The following is an 18380-nucleotide window of genomic DNA, read 5'->3' on the forward strand; positions in this document are numbered from 1 at the left end:
TGATCCGTTTCAACATACCGAAATAGTTGTGATTCTTTGATGTAGTCTTCTGTTCAGTTCAACCCGTCACTCAGCTTCTCAGTGGTCGACTTAATTAGCAATCAGTACACCCTTTCATTCGCTCGAAACATGTGCATTTACGCTTCTCTAATTATTTATCTTGAGCAATGCAACTAGGATCACAATAAGAAGTAGCGTCCAGGAGATCCAAAAACTCACTCCAGGGCTGTCAGGGAACTGCCATCAGAGCCAGAGGCGGAGGCAAGGCTCCCAAGCAATGCTGGAGATGGGCCCAGCAAGGAGAGAGGGAGCTCATCAGCTGGGGAAGGAAATCAGCGTAACACCAGGGATAAAGGGGGGCAGATGGGGGAATTGGCGAGGGGGCTCCATGACTCCTCGCCGGAGACCAGTGGGGAGAGCACGGGTCCTCCGCTGCCCACACCCACCCTGCGCAGAAGACTTCCGCGCAGGGAGAGTAGGTGGAGACTTGGCGTCAAAGAACTTATTTGCTGGAAGAGGTTCAAGAAACGCCCACTGACGGATTCTGCTAGCGACTGAAACAGCCACGAAGTGAAGGGCTGTCGAGACAGAAAAGGTTTAACCAGGCAACCTAGCCACATAGGCGCCGACTCCATGGGGCCTGAGGGGGCCCGAGCCCCCTCAAAAATTCGTTTGGGGGGGCTCTGCCCCCCCAATAATTTAAGAAAATTATTAGTTATATCATGCTTTGTAAAATCACAAAATTATGTTGGTATTTTTTATTTTCCTTGTTTGACGATAGTTACCTTTTAAAATACATTCAGTAATGAGTTAAAACAAAGCCACTCCCGATCTAGAGAGGGGGTGGGGTTGCGGGCTCTCGACCCATCAACAATCTCGCGGGGCTGGTGTCAGCCCCGCGAGAAGCGGGGATTCCCCCTAGCTCATTAATATTCACCGCCCACGGCGGCAGCCAATCGGCTGCCGCAAAGGGCGGGCCCTCACAGGTTCACTTAAGGTTGGGGCAGCCCGGGGCTCGACCCTTTCGTTCCCCCAGCAGCAGCGATTTGGAGGTCTTGGGCCCCCCCAATATTTTTTATAAGTCGGTATGGGCCCCCCCAATATTTTTTATAAGTCGGCGCCCCTGCCTAGCCATGAGTGGCGGCAACTTACGCACGAGCAACCCCTATAACCATTACAAAGGCTTTCCGTCCAGTGCCCCCACCCCCTCCTTCTTTTGAACTTGGGGGTGATTTATTGGCAACTGCGGACGAGGCAGCATTTTCCCATCCCCTGGGAAACCTCGGGAGGCTAATTTACTCCCATCATTAGCCTCTTAACCTGTCCGTTCTTACCCTGAAACTGTTCTTAACCTGAAGCACCACTTTAGCTAATGGGGCTTCCTGCTGCTGCCGCGCCGCCAGAGCACAATTTCTGTTCTCATCCTGAAGCAAAGTTCTTAACCCGAGGTACTATTTCTAGGTTAGCAGAGTCTGTAACCTGAAGCATATGTAACCTGAAGTGTGTGTAACCTGAGGCACCACTGTATAATTGTTGAGTAACAAATGTAACTTTCTATATGGAAAATTTCTATATTCCAATTGTTTTGTTAATTGGAACATTATTATTATTATTATTATTATTATTTATTATCAACCACCCAATAATACGCCCCCACAGAAAAAAATCAGCTTTTAAAAGGGCATAGGATGTCAATGAAACCAACCAAAGGCCTAGTTAAAAAGGAAGGTTTTGCCAGGTGAACTTCCCTGGCGAGAGCATTCCACAGATGGGGAGTCACTGCAGAGCAGGTCCATTCTTGTGTTGCCACCCTCTGGATCTGCCATTAACCTACTTTGTATGGTTTTGTGCTTTTCAGTATTAATCAGAATCTGGCCCTATTATACTAGTTTTAATGTGTGTCGTTCAAAGCTGCTTGTTGAAGGGCACGTATCTCCAAAACACATTGTGTAACACAAGAAGCTGAATTAATAAAACAGCTTATTACAGTATGTTCTTGATCTTGTCTTCCTTTTGTTCTATTGCATTTTCCAACATGGCCTAGAACAGGTATGTCCAACTTTCAAGAGACTAAGATCTACTCCCACTATAAAGAAACTGGCAGTGATCTACCAAATTTGTTGAGCTTTTATAGGGAGCCAAAGTTCTTGAGCTTTCAGGAAGGTTTGGGAGGCCCCCAAGATCTACCACAGACACACTGCGATCTTCTGGTAGATCACGATCTACCTGTTGGACATCCCTGGCCTAGAATGCTGTGTCCTTTCCCCTTCCAACAGAGAGAAGGGGAACAAGTTCAAATGGCAATGAAGCAGGAGCACATCAGCCTTTCTCAACAGCAGCTCACATGTAACCAGAGAAGACAAGAGACAAACAGAACAGGCACCTTTCCATTGCCTCCTCCGCAAGCATTAACTTTTTGTCAGACCATAGTTTAGTTTATTTGTTTGTTTCTTAAATACAATTATGAGCCTTTTTTCAGCGAAAACTCTTCAAAAAATACAAAATCACTCAACCATCGGATATGAACACATTTACTTTTAAAACATTGGAATTGGTAATATTCTCTAGCCCAGACATGTATCATCTGAATTCCTTTTTTTAAAAAAAGATTTTTATTAAGGTTTCAACAAATTTTATCATAACAAACAAAACAAGACAACACAATAACAAACAATAAACAATATAAAACATAAAAATCAAACAAAAATATATAAGTTCAACTCTTAATTTCATGTAACTTACTTTCCCAGCTTCCTCACACCTCCCTTTTCTGTATTCCAATTTCCAATTTAGTTTCAGCAAATTCTTCCTCTATTTTGACTGATTTTAATATTGCTTAATTTCTTTTAAATTAGCCATTACCGCTGCTAACCACTTATCTTCTAATCCCCCATCATTGATTAATTTTGCTGTATTTCTTTACTTGTTACTTATAAAACATCTTTGCACATTCCTTTCAACTTTGTCACTAATGCCGCACTATCTCTATATCCTGCATCACTTTAACATTCAAATAATTTACAATGTTTTTGCAGATAATCTTTGAATTTCTTCCAATCTTCTTCTGTTTGTTCTTCTCCCATGTCTCGGATTCTGCCAGTCATTTCTGCCAGTTCCATGTACTCTATCAGTTGTATCTGCCATTCTTCCAAGGTGGGCAAATCTTGTGTCTTCCAATACTTTGCAATGAGTATTCTTGCTGCTGTTGTTGCATACAAGAAAAAGGTTCTATCCTTCTTTAACACCATCTGGCCAACAATGCCCAAGAGAAAGGCCTCTGGTTTCTTAAGAAAGGTATACTTAAATACCTTTTTCAGTTCATTATAGATCATTTCCCAGAAAGCCTTAACCTTTGGGCACGTCCATCTGAATTCCTTTCCATATATTTGCATGGTGGTGATGCTCCTGCTGTAACTCCCCGTGGGTCTGAAAGCTGACCCAGGGCTCTAACCCAGCCTATGCCAACCTGGTACCCTCCAGATGTTTTGGACTACAATGCCCATCTGCCCCAACCACCATGGCCAATAGTCAGGGATGGTGGGAGTGCTAGTTCAAAAGCATCTGGTGGGCTACAGGTTCCACATCCCTGCACACACAAAGATTGTGGCAAGATCATTTTCTGGCAAAGATTTGTGCATCTTCTTGTCTGTTGCAGGAGGGCTGGTTACTATGAAGTGCCTCTGCTGCTCTGATCCTAGGCAGAGGCAACATGGCTCGGAGGGAGTAAAACAAATGGGTTGGAATTATGGGAGGGAGGGAGGGAGGGAGGGAGGGGAGGGAGGAAGGAAGGGGAGGAGGAGGAGGAGGGGAAAAGATGTTAGCAAATGAACTGCACATAGTGAGAAACTGCAGAGGTGAGGGAGGATAACGTTCTCGTATTAAGTTGAAATATGCAACTGTGTTTTTTGAACACATCATTCCTCTATTCTCTTTTGACCCAAATGTTAGCTGAGAAAGCAACATGGAAATATTTACACCATATGGTTAGGACATCTACCCATTGTACTGCTGTCTGGATTCCAAGCAGTGAAAGAAGCACTCATTGACCACTCTGAAGAATTAGATGAGCGACCAGAGACTCCTTTCCTTAGGACTCTGATAAAAGTAGTGAAGAATAAGAATTTCTACTGGTATTTTCCAAAGATGAAACATTTAAAGGGCTGTCCAGAAAAACAGAACAAAGGTTCTCTATTACTGCTGCACACAGGAGCTAGGACCCAGGGGCTGAGGTCATTCAGAGTGGCTAGTCCTCATGCTATCAAATGACACGTTCATTTGGGTGCATGAAAACCTGGCTTCAGCACGTGTGAAGATTTGATTGATTATGACATCTCTAAGAAACACAACACACTGCTTCTCTCAACAAGCTCTTCCAACATGTTTTGGGCATGGACTCATGTGGCAAATATAACATGTGACCTTTGCAATCACATAGTTACTATCATCATTATAAATTATGAATTGCATTTTGCATGTATGCCTCAAGGCAACTTACAGAGTTATAAAAGCAGTTTAAACTATGAATAATCATAGTTTAGAGGTCCCGGGCCCTAAGTAAGTCAGATTATCCTCCACCAGGGCCAGGGCCTTCTCAGTGATGGCTCCGACCTGGTGGAATGCTCTGTCCCATGAGACTGTTGGTTTCTGCTTCCTTCACTGAGCAGCGAAGTGCTTGTCACAAGACAATGTTTACATTCCACAGTCAAGTGCTGTTGGGTTTTCTCACGGGAAAGGAGACTGGATGTGACGTACACTGGTTTCCTGTTTTTCACTGTTCTTTGCAGTTCAGGGTGGTTCTCTCCGTGCTTTAGAGGAGAGAGGATGCCTTTCTCTGCTCCGGCAGAGGGAAGATGTTTTTCTGTAAATCACCAGCTTTGAAGTGTAAATAAAGTAATATAGAGCATGTTGGCACGTACTTTTCATCATTCCGCTGTGCACTGGACACTGCTTATCTCCCACATTTGGTTCCGGGCCCAGGAAAACGCAGTGTTTTGAGAATGGACTCCAGAAGTCGGGCTCCTGGCAAAGGAACAAAGGAGCAAAGAATTGGAGTGCCGGCAAAGGATCGGAATGCAGAGGGCCGGATCGGACGATATCTCTGCGCGTCAAGATGATTTGATGAGGTATGTGCTACAGCTCCGGGCAGCCTGCCAGCTTCTAATTAATGGCTTTATGGCTGGACTTTGAACTATTATAGCCGGTTTTGCCGTGGCACAGGCAAAAGGCTAGAAGGATAAAATTTTTCCTATGCTGGGGGAAATCGAAAGTAAAGCAGCTGCAGCAGTGTCGCAGCATGAATTTAAGACAGCAGAGAGAACTTTCACTTTTGAACTTGCCTTTGGAATGCGGTTTGAAGCAGCTGCAGATAAGCAAAGCAGTTAAGCAGAAAGGCACAGGTTCACAGGCAGAGGCTGTTTTGAATTTGCTTTTGGATTGAAGCAGCTGTACACAGACGCAGCATGTATAAAGCAGCCTGATTTAAAGCAGCAAAGATGACGCTAAAGGCTAATGCCAAAGTCATGATGGCCCTTCAGGATGCTTGTGGGATTCCTAAGCTCAATAGGAAGAACTATGTGGACTGGGTTCTCTATGCAGAGGCTATTCTGCGGAAAGAGGGTCTGTTTAAAGTTATTACTGAGACCCCCCCAGCTCCAGTTACAGATGAATGGAAAGCTATGGATTCCAAGGCAAGGGGAACTCTTACGTTGATAGTATCCCCAGAAGAGCTCTGTCTGTTGCGTGATAAGACCTCAGCCAGAGAAATTTGGGACGCTTTGAGAGAGGCTCACTTGAGGACAGAAGCTGGGTCCACAATGTTTTACTTTAACAAGCTGCATAATATGGCTCTTGCTGAAGGTGGAGATGTGCGTATACATCTGATGGAGATGCAGAATCTGAGACATGAGCTGCAACAGAGAGGACTCAACTTTCCAGAGGAAGTGTATTCCTTTATGATACTACAATCTTTGGGTTCAGGTTGGGAGTCTGTTGCGACTCAGATTGCTGTACAGCCAACTGCTCAGCTAACAGTGGACTATGTTACTGCCGTGATATTGAATGAAGCGGATCGCCGGGGTGCTAGCTGCATCAACAAGGGGGAGACTTCACAGACGTCATCCCATAGTGCAGTGGAACCACCAGATGGCGCCAAAGCTTTGAAGGCAGTGAAATGCTACACGTGTGGACGTCTAGGCCATAAGAAGAGGGAATGCAGACATCCCAGGGCCAAGACAGAGCAGCGCAGCGAAAGCTCATCGCGTGGAAAAGGCCGAGGCAAAGGCAAAGGTCCGGTGTCCAGGACAACGCAGCACAAGGCAATGGTCTCACGCTTCACTCCAAAGGTTGCAGAGGTCCAGAAGACGTCTAGATCTTTCTTCGTTGTTGATTCAGCGGCGACCCACCACATGTGCAACGATAAGCGACTGTTCGTGTCTTTTACACCGCAGGAAGGTGCGATTCACCAGGCGGATGACCACACAATCCCCAGTAAAGGCTACGGAACTGTTGTTCTTCACAGTTTGGACTTATCGATACAGGATGTGCTTTATGTGCCAGATGCCAAGCATAATCTGCTCAGCGTTGGACAGCTGAATGAGCGGAAAATTGACGTTTCCTTTAAGAACAAAAGGTGCATCATCACAAAGAAAAATGATTATGTATTGCATGCTGAATATGTTGATCGTTTGTATGTTTTGTATTTTGATGATGTTGTGCAGGATGACACTTGTTGCATTGCAGGTTCTAACAAAAGTTTGCATGCAGAATGTATTCACGATTTTCATCGAAAATTTGGTCATTTGCATTTTGAGGCAGTATCTAAAATGCCTGCCTTGGTTGAAGGTATGACTATTAAACCCTGCAGGTACCACATGAAGTGCAAGGCATGCGCAGCAAACAAAGTAAAAATGGCTGCGAAAGGTAAGGTGTCTAGTAGGCAAGCTACAGAACCATACCAGGTTGTTCATGCTGATTTGGTTGGACCACTAGCGCCCTCTTTGGGTGGAAACAGGTACTTCATGGTTCTCATTGATGCATTTTCCAGGTATATTTATGTGTACAATCTCAAGCAGAAATCAGAGGCTTTTCCAAGGTTCAAGGAATTCTGTGCTTGGTTGGAAAATGTGCATGGTAAGAAGGTAAAGACTCTTTTCAGTGATCGCGGGGGAGAATTCACTTCTCAGCAGTTTGAAGCTTTTCTGACTGAGAAAGGAATTCAACACGATTTGTCTAGTCCTCGCTCGCCATGGCAGAATGGACTTGCGGAACGAGCAAATCAGACATTGCTTCAAGGGTTAAAAACCTTGCTGCATGATGCCAATCTTCCAGAGAGTTATTGGGCCGAAGCTCTCTCATGTTTCACTTACAGTTATAATCGCAGGTTATCTTCAGCGATTGGTTGTACCCCCTATGAGAAGATGTTTGGCAAGAAGCCATACATCAAACACATGAAAATTTTTGGTTCTGACATGTGGGTTCACTCACCACAAAACTCCAAGTTAGACAAGCGTGGATTGCATGGTATCTTTCTAGGTTATCAGAAAGGGTCTTACAGAATAATGATGACTGACTCTAAGACAATTAAGCTCACAAGAAGTGTTGAGTACAATGCCAAGTGGGGGGAGAATGTGGGAATTTTCCAATGTTATCCTGATGACAGTGATGAAACTGAGGATAGTCAAAAGCAACCGCAACAACCCACACCCACTGATGAAGGTTCTGAGTCTGAGTCTGAAACTGAATCGGGTGATTCAGAGGATTTCAAGAGTGCGAAAGCCTCTATGCGACCCTCTGAAAGCTCTGATCAAGAATTGGAGGAACCATTGTTCACAATAGGTCACTTTTCTCCTAAGAAGGAAGAAGAGAGTGTTGAAGACTTAAGGCTAATTCGCAGGTCACAGAGAGCCACAAAAGGCAGACCTCCAAAGAGATTTGCTGATGAGTTTGCTAAGATAGCAGTAACAGCTGTTAAAAGCTCCAAGAAGGTGTTTGAACCTTCAAGTTTCCAAGAAATCCAGGATTTGGATTCAAAGGAAGCTGAGCCATGGTTAAATGCCATGAAGGCTGAGCTTGATTCCTTGGAAAGGAACAAAACATGGGACCTTGTTCCAGTAGTTCCAGGAATGAAACTGCTTGGAAGCAAATGGGTCTTCAAAGCGAAGACAGATCAAAATGGCAAGATAGTCAGACACAAAGCCAGATTGGTAGCCAGAGGTTTTGCACAGGTACCAGGTGAAGACTATCACGAGACCTACTCACCCACCGTGAGGTATGAGAGCATTAGGCTTATGCTCAAGCTAGCTGCAGAAGAGAATCTACACATTAGTCACCATGATGTGAATACAGCTTTTCTGTACGGATCTCTAGATGAATCACTTTATATGCTTCCACCTGATGGCGTACAGGTAAAACAGGGATTTGTTTGTGCTCTGAAGAAGTCCCTTTATGGTCTCAAACAAAGTGCACGGTGTTGGCACACAAAACTCACTGAAGTATTGTTTTCTCTAGGTTTTAAGCAAGGGAAAGCTGATCCATGTGTATTTGTCAAAGAGGAGGGGCAAAAGAAACTGTATTGTTTGTTTTATGTTGATGATCTTTTATTCTTTTGGAAGGATGTCACAATGTACAATAATGCCCTAGCTCAATTGAAAGAGCACTTTGACATGAAAGATCTTGGTGAGGTAAACAACTACCTATCTCTGGAAATAGAGAGAGATCAAGATGGTAACATTCTAGTACACCAGTCACGTAAAATTGCTGATGTGTTAAGCAAACTAAACCTGATGGATGCTAACCCTGTAGACACACCGATGACAACAGGTTATCAGGTAGATGACACTGGAGAAGCATTTTCTGATACTACACTGTACAGAAGTGTGCTAGGCAAGCTAAACTTCATTGCCAGATGTTCAAGACCTGACATTGCTGTTAGCTGTAATTTGCTAAGCAGACAAGTCAACAATCCTACTGTTAAGGATTGGAAAGCTCTGAAACGCATAGCGCGGTATTTGAAAGGCACTATGCATTACAGACTGAGATTTAACAATCAGAAGTCTGGTGGTCTTGAGATATTTGCAGATGCAAGTTTTGGAAGTGACACTACAGACAGGAAAAGTACGTCTGGAGTTTGCTATAAGTACAATCAGGGTCTATTTGATTGGTCATGCAAGAAGCAAACAACAGTTAGCTTAAGTACTTGTGAAGCTGAACTGAATGCACTGTCTTATTCACTTAAGGATTGTGAATGGTTGTTACAATTGTGCAAAGACATAAAAATTCCTGTCAAATGTCCAATCCAGGTTTACCAGGACAACAAAGCATGTTTGGCTTTGCTGAATTCTGAAGGTTGTAAGCAAAGCACGAAGCACTTGCAATTGAAGTTGCAACATGCTAGGGAACGTATTCAAAAGGGACTCGTAACGGTGTCCTATATGCCAGGTAATGAAATTCCTGCTGATGTATTGTCCAAGATTGTATCAAGGGATCAACACTGTACCTATGTGCAGAAGTTGGGTTTGTACTGATATTGTACGAACACGCTGCCCAGTGATGTTCACAGAAAGGGGGAGGATGTTGGTTTCTGCTTCCTTCACTGAGCAGCGAAGTGCTTGTCACAAGACAATGTTTACATTCCACAGTCAAGTGCTGTTGGGTTTTCTCACGGGAAAGGAGACTGGATGTGACGTACACTGGTTTCCTGTTTTTCACTGTTCTTTGCAGTTCAGGGTGGTTCTCTCCGTGCTTTAGAGGAGAGAGGATGCCTTTCTCTGCTCTGGCAGAGGGAAGATGTTTTTCTGTAAATCACCAGCTTTGAAGTGTAAATAAAGTAATATAGAGCATGTTGGCACGTACTTTTCATCATTCCGCTGTGCACTGGACACTGCTTATCTCCCACAGAGACTAGGGCCCTGCAGGATTTAACTTCCTTCCGCAGGGCCTGTAAGACAGAGCTATTCTGCCTGGCTTTCAATTTGAACTTAGCCTGATCTTTTATTCACCTTACTCCCCTCTCCTCCCCTTTATATGAAGATTACCTGCTCTGGGATACCACAGCTAATTCTCCCCTGGTCTCCTCTCTGTCCCAAATAGGACTAATTTAGCCAGCTAGCCCTAGTGATCATCTAATGTTTATTGGCTGGATTTCCCCCCTAAATTGATTTTTGAATTCTGAATTTATTGTTATTCACATTTTATACTGTATTTTATGCTGTTTTTGGCTGCATCAATTGTTTTAAATTTATTTTTAGCGACCCTGAGCCCTAAACTTCCAAAGGTGGGATGTAAATAAAATTTATTATTATTATTATTTATTATAATTTTTAAAAAAACAGTACAAAAATCAACAACTAAATATGGGTTAAAACAATAAAAGGTATACACCTATTGAAGTGACCTTTGTACACGACTGGGAAAGCTTGTTGGGAAAAAAATGTCTTCCTTTCTTTTTTGGAAAGTGCAGAGTCATATTCTGAATGCAGTTCCAAAGAACAGGGATATTCACTCTGAAAGACACAATGTGAGTTACTGTGGGGCTGGCCTGCCCAATAATTCCTATCACTAACTCCAGAGTTTATTACAGGTGCTAAGGGCTCCTCCAGAAAACGTTTTTTAATTGCACATTCATAATGATTTTTGCTCATAATACTTTCATGGTGGTTATATCAAATTCCATTGTCAATACTATTTATGCCTGCAAAGATTTTGAAGTGATCATACAGTTTCATTTCCATTCTGTCACATCCTTTAAAGGTAAAGGTACCCCTGCCCGTACGGGCCAGTCGTGTCCGACTCTGGGGTTGCGCGCCCATCTCGCTTAAGAGGCTGGGGGCCAGTGGTGTCTGGAGACACTTCCGGGTCACGTGGTCAGTGTGACGAAGCTGCTCTGGCGAGCCTGAACCAGCACAGCACACGGAAACGCCGTTTACCTTCCCGCTATAAAGCGGTACCTATTTATCTACTTGCATTTAAGGGTGCTTTCAAACTGCTAGGTGGGCAGGAGATGGGACCAAATGACGGGAGCTCACCCAACCGCGGGGATTTGAACCACCGACCATGTGATCGGCAAGTCTTAGGCGCTGAGGTTTTACCCACAGCACCACCCGCGTCCCTATCACATCCTTTAACTTTCTGCTGAAAACTACAAATGCAGAAACTTATTTTTGTCCCACTTTTGTTGTAATATAGATCGTTTCCCCAGATAGAAATAATGCAGTAGTGTTCAGGCAGCGTTGCAGAAGAATTAACAAAGCAGAATATATCCACCATTGATGCATTATGTCTTGTCAAAAATATGGTGCAGAATTCACCCTCAGTAAAAAACCCCAAACCTGTCTAGTTGGACCAGTAACTGGTTGACACCACACATCATATCCTTAAAAACAGTGTCGAAAAATGGGCTGAATTGGGTTTATTTGGTTTTCCATACTTTTTTATTAAAACTTTTCAGCAACACTAACTAAGCAAACAAACAAAAAAGTAAAAGAGAAAGAAACGCCAAGCCCTGTCTCAAAGGTAGATCTTAACTCTTGTCTCACACAGAAGAGAGTGGACCCTCCCAGCTCTCACCTGGGTGCTTCACTTTCTTCCCCCAGTCTCCCACCCTGGGAGATCTTTCCTTCTCTGCCTCTCACACAGGGTCTTTCTGTTGGGATACTGCCAGGGAGATAAAGTCCATCGGAGCCCCCAAGCCGGCTGCCGGACGATCCATCGACCTCCCGTAGATACAGTATCAGCAATTAGCGACACGAAGCCTAAGAAATAGCTTGCCACATTCTTGGGCTGGTGCACACTCTGTCAGCAGAATTCACACAGCAAATGTTGCACTCAGGAGGGTATCATTTAGAATGTTTATTCAGCGTTGGTCAGAACAAAGAACAAACATGACGGCCTGCTAGCGTGTCTTCATGACCCCATGGACCAGAGCACACCAGGCACTCCTGTCTTCCACTGCCTCCCGCAGTTTGGTCAGACTCATGTTTGTAGCTTCGAGAGCACCGTCCAACCATCTCGTCCTCTGTTGTCCCCTTCTCCTTGTGCCCTCCATCTTTCCCAACATCAGGGTCTTTTCCAGGGAGTCTTCTCTTCTCATGAGGTGGCCAAAGTATTGGAGCCTCAGCTTCACGATCTGTCCTTCCAGTGAACACTCAGAGCTGATCTCCTTAAGAATGGATAAGTTTGATCTTCTTGCAGTCCATGGGACTCTCAAGAGTCTCCTCCAGCACCATAATTCAAAAACATCAATTCTTCAGCGATCAGCCTTCTTGATGGTCCAGCTCTCACTTCCATACATCACTACTGGGAAAACCAAGGCTTTAACTATACGGACCTTTGTTGGTATGGTGATGTCTCTGCTTTTTAAGATGCTGTCTATGTTTGCCATCGCCTTTCTCCCAAGAAGCAGGCGTCTTTTAATTTCGTGACGGCTGTCACCATCTGCAGTGATCATGGAGCCCAAGAAAGTAAAATCTCTCACTGCCTCCATTTCTTCCCCTTCTATTTGCCAGGAGGTGATGGGACCAGTGGCCATGATCTTCGTTTTTTTGATGCTGAGCTTCAGACCATATTTTGCGCTCTCCTCTTTCACCCTCATTAAAAGGTTCTTTAATTCCGCCTCACTTTCTGCCATCAAGGTTGTGTCATCTGCATATCTGAGGTTGTTGATATTTCTTCCGGCGATCTTAATTCTGGCTTGGGATTCATCCAGCCCAGCCTTTCGCATGATGAATTCTGCATATAAGTTAAATAAGCAGGGAGACAATATACAGCTTTGCTGTACACCTTTCCAAATTTTGAACCAATCAGTTGTTCCATATCCAGTTCTAACTGTACCTTCTTGTCCCACATAGAGATTTCTCAGGAGACAGAGGAGGTGATCAGGCACTCCCATTTCTTTAAGAACTTGCCGTAGTTTGCTGTGGTCGACACAGTCAAAGGCTTTTGTCTAGTCAATGAAGCAGAAGTAGATGTCTTTCTGGAACTCTCTAGCTTTCTCCATAATCCAGCGCATGTTTGCAATTTGGTCTCTGGTTCCTCTGCCCCTTCAAAATCCAGCTTGCACTTCTGGGAGTTCTTGATCCACATACTGCTTAAGCCTGCCTTGTAGAATTTTAAGCATAACCTTGCTAGCGTGTGAAATGAGTGCAATTGTGCGGTAGTTGGTGCATTCTTTGGCACTTCCCTTCTTTGGGATTGGGATGTAGACTGATTTTCTCCAATCCTCTGGCCACTGCTGAGTTTTCCAAATTTGCTGGCATATTGAGTGTAGCACCTTAACAGCATCATCTTTTAAAATTTCTAATAGTTCAGCTGGAATATGATCACTTCCACTGGCCATGTTATTAGCAGTGCTTTCTAAGGCCCATTTGACTTCACTCTCCAGGATGTCTGGCTCAAGGTCAGGAACCACACTACCTGGGGTATACGAGACATCCATTTCTTTCTGGTATAGTTCCTCTGTGTATTCTTGCCACCTCTTCTTGATGTCTTCTGCTTCTCTTAGGTCCTTTCCACTTTTGTCTTTTATTATGGAAATCTCCAATTTTCTTGAACAGATCTCTGGTTTTTCCCATTCTATTGTTTTCCTCTATTTCTTTGCATTTCTTGTTTAAGAAGGCCTTCTTGTCTCTCCTTACTATTTTTTGGAAATCTGCATTCAATTTCCTGTATCTTTCATTATCTCCCTCTCATTTTGCTTGCCTTCTCTCCCCTGCTATTTGTAAGGCCTCCGAGGACAGCCACTTTGCTTTCTTGCATTTCCTTTTCATTGGGATGGTTTTAGTTGCTGCCTCCTGTATAATGTTACAAGCCTCCATCCATAGTTCTTCAGGCACTCTGTCCACCAAATCTAAATCCTTAAACCTGTTCCTCACTTCCACTGTGTATTCATAAGGGATTTGACTTAGATAGTATCTAACGGGCCCAGTGGTTTTTCCTACTTCCTTCACTTTAAGCTTGAATTTTGCTATAAGAAGCTGATGACCTGAGCCACACTCAGCTCCAGGTCTTGTTTTTGCTGACTGTATAGAGCTTCTCTATCTTTGGCTGCAGAGAATATAATCAATCTGATTTCGATGCTCCCCATCTGGTGATGTCCATGTGCAGAGTCGTCTCTTGTGTTGTTGGAAAAGAGTGTTTGTGATGCCCAGCTTGTTCTCTTGGCAGAACTCTATTAGCCTTTGCCCTGCTTCATTTTGAATTCCAAGGCCAAACTTGCCAGTTGTTCCTTTTATCTCTTGACTCCCTACTTTAGCATTCCAATCCCCTATAATGAGAAGAACATTCTTCTTTGGTGTCATTTCTATAAGGTGTTGTAAGCCTTCATAGAATTGGTCAATTTCAGTTTCTTCAGCACCAGTGGTTGGTGCATAAACTTGGATTACTGTGATGTTAAAAGGTCTGCCTTGGATTCATATCGAGATCATTCTATCATTTTTTGAGATTGCATCCCAGTACAGCTTTTGCCACTCTTTTGTTGACTATGTAGGCCACTCCATTTCTTTTACAGGATTCTTGCCCACAGTAGTAGATGTGATGGTCATCCAAACTGAATTCTCCCATTCCCGTCCATTTTAGTTCACTGATGCCCAGGATGTCAGTATTTATTCTTGCCATCTCATTTTTGACCACATCCAACTTACCAATGTTCATGGTTCTTACATTCCAGGTTCCTATGCAATATTTTTCTTTACAGCATTGGACTTTCCTTTTGCTTCCAGGCATATCCGCAACTGAGCGTCCTTTCGGCTTTGGCCCAGCCACTTCATCAGATCTGAATCTACTTGTACTTGTCCTCCGCTCTTCCTCAGTAGCATGTCGGATGCCTTCCGACCTGAGGGGCTCATCTTCCAGCGTCATAACTTTTATATGTCTGTTGTCTTTGTCCATGAAGTTTTCTTGGGAGGGATACTGGAGTGGCTTGCCGGTTCCTGCTCCAGGTGGATCACGTTTGGTCAAAACACTCCACTATGACCTGTCCATCTTGGGTGGTGCTGTATGGCATAGCTCATAGCTTCTCTGAGTTATTCAAGCCCCTTCACCACGGCAAGGCAGTGATCCATGAAGGGGATGAGCTAACATTAGTGGGGATGAAGTGGGAATGAAGGTGATGAGCTAACATGAGCTAACATTAGTATAACTTTATTTTGCAGGACAGCCACTTGACCCCTCCATGCCCATCACTACTTCAGTCTCCAACATAATAAGTTCTGTGGCTTTTGGGCACCGGTTTGCACTTGAAAATGAATGGTTCCAGAAGCTGATAGAAGCCATAGCATTTATCCTACAATTTCTATTTAGCTTTGGTTATGCTGTGAGTAGTCATTTCCATTCCTGCCAAACAGGTCTCCCAAGGGCCTTAATACCACAAATCAATATTCTGATAGAGGGTTGGAGAAGTGAGATCAGGTTTAAATTGATCTGTGATAAGGGCCACTTACTATCTCACAGCCTGATCAATTGCTCATGATTATCACTGAGATAAAAAACACACCAAAACCCCCCATAAAAAAACAACAAAAGAAGACTTTGTCCACCACAGGAGACTCTTTGGAGGGAAGATGGGACAAAAAAATGGAACAATGACCTTGAGAACAGGTCATCTAGAGTCCAATAAAGGGAACAGAGGTGAACAAAATAATCTTCTCGAGAAGGGAATTACATCGTTTTGTTGCCATCATGGAAAACCTAATGTGTCTACTCTATACCCACCTAGCAGTGGCAATCATGATGGCGTCCATGGTGAGGCCCCTGCAGCCACCACTTGGCTGGAATTTTTTTCTAATGAAAGAGAGACCAGCAACTCAAGCACTATTGCTATTGCTGAGGAAAGCAGCCCCCTTCTGTATGATCAACTAAACCCTTTCCTCAAATTTAAGTTCAGTTCTCCACATTTCTACCTCCATTCCTAATCTGTAAAAAAAAAAAGTACTCATGAAACGTACTTGAATTCCCCCCCCACCCTATTTCCACCCACCCCCACCTACCACAAAAGGGCACTAACTTGTTCCAGGAGAGGTCCTGTGATTGTGCCCAGTTCTGGAATTATACCTGGGAGCTGGGAAAATATTTTGAGCCATAGTTTTCTTTCACATTTTCAGCTAGGGATAATTCACAGAATCCAATCATTGTGGGATTCCAGAGAAGCTATAGACACCTTCCTTCTTCTTAGTGAGACTCAAACTAATATGCTAGCCCTGAAGAAGAATGCAGATCATGTTTTTTAAAGTGCTAATCCAAAGCACAAACGGTGTGACCAAGCTTCCTCATGGTAATGGCAGCATTTCTGCTATCTTTCCTTTAGCTTTGTGAAATTCTCCCATGGCTCATGAAACATCTCCCAGGGCCCCACAAGAAGGCCTTGTCCTGCATGGAGATGGTGTGTTCATATGCAAAGGAGGAGATAGAGAAGCATAAGGAGAATCAGTCTCTGTATGAGCCACAGGATCTCATTGATTTCTATCTGCTTCAGATGGAGAAAGTAAGTATCTGCTTTGAAGCTGAATACTGCTCATCCAAGGAATCTTTATATTCCCTGTTATAAGTGAATACTAATCTCTTGCCTGGAAACCAGTATCTTTTCCCCTGAATCTCAGTTGAAAATGGCATTGAGTCCCCCCCCCCCCCCAATATTTCTCATAGTCAATTTAGTTGCTAAAGTGGGTTGACATCCATCCATTACCATTTATAGTGTGTTAAGGGGTCTTGCTTTGGAGCATTCCTTCTGTACATAAATTATTTTGGATTGATGTTCATCTGACATTCAAATGTGGACTGAGAAAACAGAAAATCCTAAACAAAATGCTCTTAAACTAGGGTATGACTTCAAATCCCCATCTCATCCATCTTCACATACTAGAAAGGCAAAAATATAGTTTCATCCTTCCCTCTTTGAACAATGTTTCTCATAATGACAAACGAATGGTTAAATATGGTTAGTGGTAAGTACCATATTTCACCACATAATTGTCACACTTTTATGCCAATTATTCTTTTTTAAAAAAGGGGGGGTGCAATGATTATTTGGTGAAAAACCAAGGAACGGCCCATAATTGAGGAAACAGTCTTTATAAAGAAACATAATTATGTTTATAATGCTTATTACTTATTACTAACTCTTTTTGGTGTCAAAACAAAAAAATTTTTCCTTCCAGTAGCACCTTAAAGACCAACTAAGTTAGTTCTTGGTATGAGCTTTCGTGTGCATGCACACTTCTTCAGATACACTGAAACAGAAGTTTCCAGACCCTTCTATATAGTGAGAAGGTGGGGAGGGGTATTACTCAGAAGAGTGGTGGGAATGGGTGATTGGCAGATAGCTGTGATGACCCTGTTGACGACTCTTAACGACTGCAATAGGTCTTACAGGAAAAAGCAAGGGGTGAGAAGGTGAAAAATGGCTTTGTCATGTATAATGAGATAAGAGTCGTCAACAGGCTCATCACAGCTATCTGCCAATCACCCATTCCCACCACCCTTCTGAGTAATACCCCTCCCCACCTTCTCACTATATAGAAGGGTCTGGAAACTTCTGTTTCAGTGTATCTGAAGAAGTGTGCATGCACACGAAAGCTCATACCAAGAACTAACTTAGTTGGTCTTTAAGGAGCTACTGGAAGGGAAAAAAATTTTTTTTGTTTTGACTATGGCAGACCAACACGGCTACCTATCTGTAATCTTTTTGGTGTGATTAGGATGCTCAGAATATGTGTGAACAGGTACAGTAAGGATAATAGGGAGTCCGAATTGGGGCAAGGCATTCTCATGCATGCTTAGAATTCCCTGTGACCATTATGTGGTGAATGCTTTGGGACTGATTTGAAAAAAAGGAGCTCGACTATTATATGGTGGTGACCATTAGGCAGTGAAATATCTAGCACACATTTTGAATATCTGCTGCCAGAGTTTCCATTGGATCCCTCTCTTCATGCCAGTATTGGGTTATTATGCCAACTCACAGATCCTGAAATCTAGCACCAGCAGCTACCGCTTTAAATACAGGAAAGTGTGCGTGGGTTTCTTATCATAACCAGCTATGAAGCAGAGGGCCGGCCCATCCATGAGGCAGGCTGTGACAGCTGCCTTGGGCAGTGGAATGCCAACAGGAGGCATCTCTGGGGATGTGCTGCCTAGCCAGCTGCTAGTGGAGAAGCAAAGGGGGCAGCTTCTGGCAAAATTTCACCAAAATCTTCCAAGATCTTACCAAGCTCCCTTTTGTTGTTGCCACTTTGTGGGCACTGCTGTGCAACCCAGGTAAGGCAGGTGGCAGCAACAGTATGGCGATGGTGGCAACACCTTCCCATTTCACCTCAGGCAGTGTAAGAAGACACCCCACCCCTTATGAAGCATGTGTGGGTGGTATGGTAATAAGTGGGGGAAATAAAATAAAT

The 18380-nt window shown here is 43.6% G+C and overlaps 2 protein-coding genes across 3 annotated transcripts in view; one reads left to right on the forward strand and one right to left on the reverse strand.

The window, feature by feature from the left end:
• LOC310845015 (cytochrome P450 2D28-like) overlaps positions 1–18380 on the forward strand; it is a 92910-nt gene that overhangs the window by 62271 nt on the left and 12259 nt on the right. The window contains exons 3-4 of one of the 2 annotated variants that reach the window (XM_083739884.1): positions 15144–15304; positions 16295–16471. The exons of the other annotated variant lie outside the window; for it this stretch is intronic. Of the exons in view, the coding sequence (XP_083596010.1) occupies positions 15144–15304; positions 16295–16471 (338 nt within the window). The remainder of the gene's footprint in view (positions 1–15143; positions 15305–16294; positions 16472–18380) is intronic. 2 annotated transcript variants of the gene reach the window in all.
• Positions 1–18380, reverse strand: part of LOC310844516 (cytochrome P450 2J2-like) — an 80011-nt gene that overhangs the window by 25712 nt on the left and 35919 nt on the right. The gene's annotated exons all lie outside the window — the stretch shown is intronic.

Source organism: Podarcis gaigeae, assembly GCF_964106915.1.
Source record: "Podarcis gaigeae genome assembly, chromosome: 5".
NCBI classification, from domain to species: Eukaryota; Metazoa; Chordata; class Lepidosauria; order Squamata; family Lacertidae; genus Podarcis; species Podarcis gaigeae.